This window comes from Pistacia vera, unplaced genomic scaffold (genome assembly GCF_008641045.1).
Source record: "Pistacia vera cultivar Batoury unplaced genomic scaffold, PisVer_v2 Contig536, whole genome shotgun sequence".
Lineage (NCBI taxonomy): Eukaryota > Viridiplantae > Streptophyta > Magnoliopsida > Sapindales > Anacardiaceae > Pistacia > Pistacia vera.
Window position 1 is genome coordinate 396,718 of NW_022196375.1, and position 6,136 is coordinate 402,853.

The following is a 6,136-nucleotide window of genomic DNA, read 5'->3' on the forward strand; positions in this document are numbered from 1 at the left end:
TGATGGAAAGACAGATATGAGAAAAGTCAGTTTAAGCCATGATGAAGATGAAACTAAGTTGTCGACTGCCACTGATGAAGATGAAAGCAAGATGTCGACCAAGAAATTGACATGAAATCACAAGTGAGAGATAGAGAGAGTGGAATTCGATCGATGGAAAGAGGAAAAAAGGGTAAAAAATTGGTTTAGGGTATTAAAGGGGGGGTTTAATGTTTCACCCGGTTTATCCTAAAAACCGATTAGACTGGCAGGTTGCTACAGTAAATCCGGTCCAACCTTGGGTGAACAACTTCTTCGGTTTTTTGCCTAGCCCAGCCTGACACAGTAGTAGGGTCCCGGTCAAACCGGTTAAACCGGTCGGACCGAGCTGAGTTTTAAAACAATGCATTTTATCAAATATTTCATTTATTCTCTTGAGAAGCTCCTGTTCGCCACATTTGCTTTACTGACAGAACCAACAAAATAATACTGTGAACAAATACAAGGCAATCAGTAAAATAACATTGTGGCAAAAATTTGCACCTCCTCATAGCATGAGGACAGGTTGTTACTCAGCTAAAAGTTACCAATTTGTAATCGGCTACATCTTGTGTTGAGCTCAAATTGACACGAGGATTTGGTATAATGGGCTAACAAATATTTTTCCAACTGATTATTCCCTCTTATCCTCTTCCTTGTCATCTTCATCGAAAACATCAGCATTTCCAATATCGTTCTCTTTCTTTTCCTGCTTGACTAAATTAAGATCACCCTCCGACTTGCCCCTTGTTAAAGATTGAGTTTCTTCATCAAATTCTTCTCCAACTTCTTCCGAGTAAGCATACCTGATATAGTTTAAAATTGAACATAAAAATGTAATGGGAGGATATTGTTGATTTTAATGACACTAAAATCTAGTAAGAGTTTGAATGTGAGCAGGATAGATCAGCATAAATTTGACAAAATCCCAATTTCAAAAAGGTAATGTAAGCAAGGTTTTGAAGAGCAAAATTCCAAGTACTTCTATTTAGACCTTTTCACTCTTTTACAAGAACCTTCCATAGATTAAATTCCGATGAGTACAACATACCTTTGGGAGTTCTGAGATGGGGCCCAGAGATAGCAAATAACACACAGCAATACAAAAGCAATTACATCCCAGAACGCAGTGATTATCCAGGCACTTTGCCACCGTTCATTGAAAGGATCTGTAGCCTTGAAGTATACCTATACAAGCAAACATATTATATCCATAATAATTTCAGATAATCTGAACCAGTTAATGTAGAAAAGAATTTATCGAAGGAATTAGATGGAAACTCTTCCTATTGAATCAGACTCCACACAACCACACAAAGGAACAGTGCACAATATAAAGATAAGACAGAATTTAATGGAACCAAAATGGTATATTTCATATATGAATTCAGAATAACAATGGAATAGCAGTAAACCGAGACAAAATAAAGCATAGGATATGGATAACACTTCGAGGAGCTAGGGACCTCCCAACCAATTTCCAGAATTCACTCAATACCCACACTCTCTCATTCTTTAGTTATATACATTTCATCTCAGCTAGACAGGAGTATATTCCTCTAACTACCTCCCTAACCAATCCCTTTACACTCTTTACACCCTGCCCATAACGCTTTTACACCCCCTGCCCTTCAGTTTATTTCCCCCTTTATACTTATAACTTTGTGAATGGGAGGTCTATCAGAATTTAAAAAAACTGCCCAAAAGAAAGAATGACAAACAAAAGGATTGCCCATGGAGGCATAACACTTCTAAATTTAAAGAATCCAAGCTCTAAGGCCATGTCAAAAAAGATTATTCTTTAAAACAATATAAATATCTTAGGCTTTTATTCTGCTCAGAAAAGGAAACTTTCGTAAATTAAAGTTAGTCTATTAATTACTGACAACATGTAAAAGCAACATTGAATTTCTGAAATCCACTGTCCCAAATATCTCCAATATTCAGAATTGGCTTTAATTCATAAAAGCTTTGGTTGTCAATAAAACAATAAAGGGGGTCAGGAGCAGGTATACCAGAAAAAATTTAAGAAAATAGTAACAGAATGAATAGTGAAAGAATTCTCTCAGAATGAACAAGATATTCTTTTTTTTTTTTTTTTTTAATTTATTTTATTTGGAGATAATATTGAGCCAGTCTTGCTATGGTTAACTGGTGTGAATCTCAATTCCCATTGAAATTGCCATGTCAATGTGAAAATACAAGGTTATCGCTAATTTGCCAGGAGCTGTTGTCCTTGAACAGAAAAGTCATAAAATAATAATTTGAATCCAGAATGAAGTTCTAATAAAAGAAAGAAAAAGAAAATCAGTTTATCTTTTGCTGCTGCATGAAACAGAACCATCCTCCAAATCATTTTTCCTTTCACTTTTCATTTTTTGTCTTTTCCTTCTACATCATAATCAATTCCTCATATAGTAAAACAGGATCATCAATCACTGTGCATCACTTATTATTGGCACAAAATGACATAAATCCTCTACCAGAAATCATACCTCATAAGATATCCAAACAACTGAAGCAATTACTGTCACGGCCAATGCATTTGAGAACTTCCTATATATATCCAACTTAATAGAACTCCTTTTTGACTGGATTGAAGAAAACAGAAAAAAATTAAAAAAATATAATGAGAAGAAGAAGAAGAAGAGGAAGAACCAAATAACATCAGAAAGTTACTCTATATGAAGCAAAACAGTGAATGTGAAAACATGAAACAACTAGATAAGGAGTAATGACAACCAAATTCACAGAGATTAAATGTTAAAGAGTAGAAACGAAGCATCAACGAAAAGGTGATACCTGTAGTTGCTCCAGTGTTTTTGAAAGTGCAGTAAAGGTCCACAATATCAAAAAGGCATCCAAGAATGCATCTGGAAGGACTAGAAAGAGTCTTGCTCTTCCTGATACGTCACTAATGGTTCCTACATACTCAGTAATATCCAGCAATTCTGATGCCAAGAAGTATGTTACTCCAAGAAGAAGAACCTTTGAAGTAAGTCCACCAAGAGTGGGCCGCACAACACCATAACCCATTGAAACACAGAGTATCAGAAGGCGAGAAAGTGTTTTTCTTATAGCTCCAATTGTCACAACCCAAGTTGTAACCACAACTAGCCTCATGCCGGTGTTGTTGAAATTCGCATACTCAAAATACCAAAGAATCATTTCAAAAAGCCCCAGAGTTATAACAGCTGTGATGCAATGCTGAAGTTGCAGTATGTCCTTCCAAAACCTCAGATATTGTATGAACCAAAATACACTAAGAACCACATAAGCAAGAGACATATACACATAAAAATTCATTAATGGGGCCATCCTACCAGGTAAATAACCATCGGGATTCTTCCACAATGTTTTTCCACTCATTACTAATCCCTTGAGTTTCGGGTCACATGCTATGAAGAATAAATTATACATTCCAGTCTTTGTGATAGGAACATCCACATTATCCATGTTTGCATACAAATAGTTCCCATTAAACTGTACATTTAAAACAATAGGCCAACTAATATCTGTGGCAGGTGGCATCCTTATAACTTCACTCTTTTTGCAGCCTTCCAGCTTTGCAAGATCAGAGGTGCAACATATAGACCTTTGTCCACCATAGGCAGAACCACCTATATTATTTCGATCTGCTGCCTCAAAAATTACAACTTGTACCAGCCCAGTACTGTTCTCCATGTCTCTATGCCCATCAGCTGCAGCCTTAGTCCTCCAGAAAGTGATATTCTCAAATCTATTCCAATTATACATAGAAAATATCCAATTATAGATAGAAAAGAAGGAATTTCAGAATGAGGGAAGGATGAAGGTATTTGATGTTCATATGATAATACAATCAAAGAATGCATTAATATCAAATTTATTATAGGTATTCTCACCGAACTTTGAACCAATAGGTTGAAAATACATATGGTCTGTTCAATATTGTTCTCGTTTTCATTCTTTCCGTTTTTCATTATCGGTTTTATCTTGGAAAAAGAGTAAAATATATTCACCTAACATTTCCATCACTCAAAACAAAAAACATAAAAACAAAGAATTCAATGTATAACCAAAAAGTTGAAAACACACAAAGCATGAAAATCAAGTTTCTATGTTTTAATTCTCTACATAATAACAAATTACAATTTTCATTTTCAGAAAATGATAATTAAGGCATTTGCTAATTTTGAGTATATAAAATCAAACTTATTAAATTCGTTTTCAAACTCATTTTTTTAAAAACAAAAACATCAAATAAAATCCTGAGTAACACCTTAGGTGGCGTTCATCTATATTTTTGACATTTTTGCTTTTAAAAACAAAATCGAGAATCAAAATAATAAGTTGATTTTGTATTTTCAAATTTTGAAAATGCGATCAGTATTATTTTCTAAAAGTAGTATTTGAAAATGAAAATAGTGAAAATATGTTTGTTATTGTTTTCTTACAATAAATATGAAACATTGTGGTATGGCAGAGAATGAAAACATAGAAAACAACTTTTTTATGTTTAGTGTGTTTTCAATTTTTTAGTTATTTTTGAGAAAAATGAAATGATAAGTGAACAAGTGTTACACATGTTATGAGATAAAATAGACAATGAAAGCAAAAATGAACAAGCTCCTAGTTTCTCTCACATGTGTTACACATGTTATGAGATAAAATAGACAATGAAAGCAAAAATGAACAAGCTCCTAGTTTCTCTCACATGCATTTCTTAGTATATAAGTGGATAAAATTTTCAATATCTGAACCTAAAGAAAACTAAAGAACCTGTCAAGTAACTTCACTTGAGACAGAAGATTCTTCAAATGAAAGCAAACCCATGAGATAAGTTATCAAATACACAGCAAACTACAAATAGATTAGGCACTATCTATTTTAAAAGAATTACTTTTAAACTAACCCAATATTCGGAAACGTTAGGTCTGCAAAATCATATCTGATGCCTCAATATTACCTAACAGCAGCCAACTTCTCAACTAATGCCCGGCAGAAAACACTAGCTTGCACAGCTTGAATTGAAATTTTCAGATCAAACATCGATAATCACTTTGGGTTCATATCTAAATTATATTTCATCCTTTACATACAAATTTAAACTACACACCCAGATTATAAATCAATTTTTCAATCTTAATTAGCTAAACATAATAATACGTTAAATTTTATTTCATTTTTCTTCAGTTAAGAACCAATGGCATCAGTTTCCAATTCATATGTCACAAAAACCGAACTTTCAAGATTCAATTCAAAGAATCCCACATTCTTAATTTACACAAAATGCCATTAAATTCACACGATATGCCACGTCAGATCCGATTCTAGTTTTATGAGTGCATCAAACCATTCAAACAGCATTGATCTGACAGTCCACAGATTGTATGAAAATCGTTTAAAAGAAAGAGGTCCGTACCGAATAAAAGAGCGGCCGTCGTGGAGAAAAGAAGAGACGGAGGCGTCTTCGACGGCGATAAGAGATGCCGCGAGGCCTTCGCTACCGCCGGCAAGAAGAAATGCGTTGCCGACTTCTCGGAAGGGTTCAGTGGTGTAGATGTGGATGGAGGCATAGGCGGGATTTGAAGTAAGGAAGAGGGAGAGAATGGCGACGAAAGGTAGAGTTGGAAAGGGGGAAGCCATTGAGTTGAAACAAAAATTGGAGAGAGAGAAAGAGTGGCGGATTTGAAGCAAGGATTTGTTGGGATGTCAAGACTCAAGTGTCGGCGAGTGAGTAGTGGGAGTGACGAGAGTGAGGGAGAAGAAAGGGGTGAGATTCACGCGCACAGAGAGCATGTGAGGATTATGAATGATGTGGCAAGATAGATTGTAGATTCGGTAAACTTTCTCTTTGGAAATTTGTTTCATCGGTTGGTTTTATTTATTGATTCAAATAGAGTATTTTTAAAATTATTAACGCTTTTAAAGTTAATTTATAAGATTTTAAATAAGTTATTTTAATTAACTCTAATCTTGTTTAAGACAACAAAAGTATGAGTTTAAGCCATTTATGTGCTTTAGAGTATCCAAAATTAGCAATTATGTCCAAAGATATGACATTACACAAAAAAATAAAAATATCTCTACCTTCAATTTTGGCCATTAAAACTAACAAAATACTTTTGACTAAAAA

General features: G+C 34.4%; 1 protein-coding gene across 2 annotated transcripts; it reads right to left on the minus strand.

Annotated features, from left to right (window-relative positions):
• Positions 1-387: 387 nt before the first annotated feature.
• LOC116107413 (transmembrane protein 87B) lies at positions 388-5,734 on the minus strand. Of its 2 annotated transcripts, XM_031393690.1 has the most exons (5): positions 5,423-5,734; positions 2,821-3,757; positions 2,514-2,609; positions 1,070-1,206; positions 388-824 (listed from the first exon to the last, which is right to left on the minus strand). In XM_031393690.1, exons 1-5 carry the CDS (start codon positions 5,644-5,646, stop codon positions 653-655), a joined length of 1,566 nt encoding a protein of 521 aa, XP_031249550.1. In that variant the 5' UTR covers positions 5,647-5,734; the 3' UTR covers positions 388-652. The 2 variants fall into 2 exon arrangements, with proteins under 2 accessions (XP_031249550.1, XP_031249551.1); XM_031393691.1 differs by lacking the exon at positions 2,514-2,609.
• Positions 5,735-6,136: the final 402 nt, after the last annotated feature.

Bases quoted from the DNA above. Each gene is read 5' to 3' on its own strand.
- LOC116107413 (XM_031393690.1), bottom strand. From the start codon at position 5,646: ATGGCTTCCCCCTTTCCAACTCTACCTTTCGTCGCCATTCTCTCCCTC. The intron at 2,610-2,820 runs GTATCACCTTTT...TCTTCAATCCAG, and splicing joins AAACACTGGAGCAACTACAG to TCAAAAAGGAGTTCTATTAA. The intron at 1,207-2,513 runs GTATGATTTCTG...TTGCTTGTATAG, and splicing joins TTGTTTGGATATCTTATGAG to GTATACTTCAAGGCTACAGA.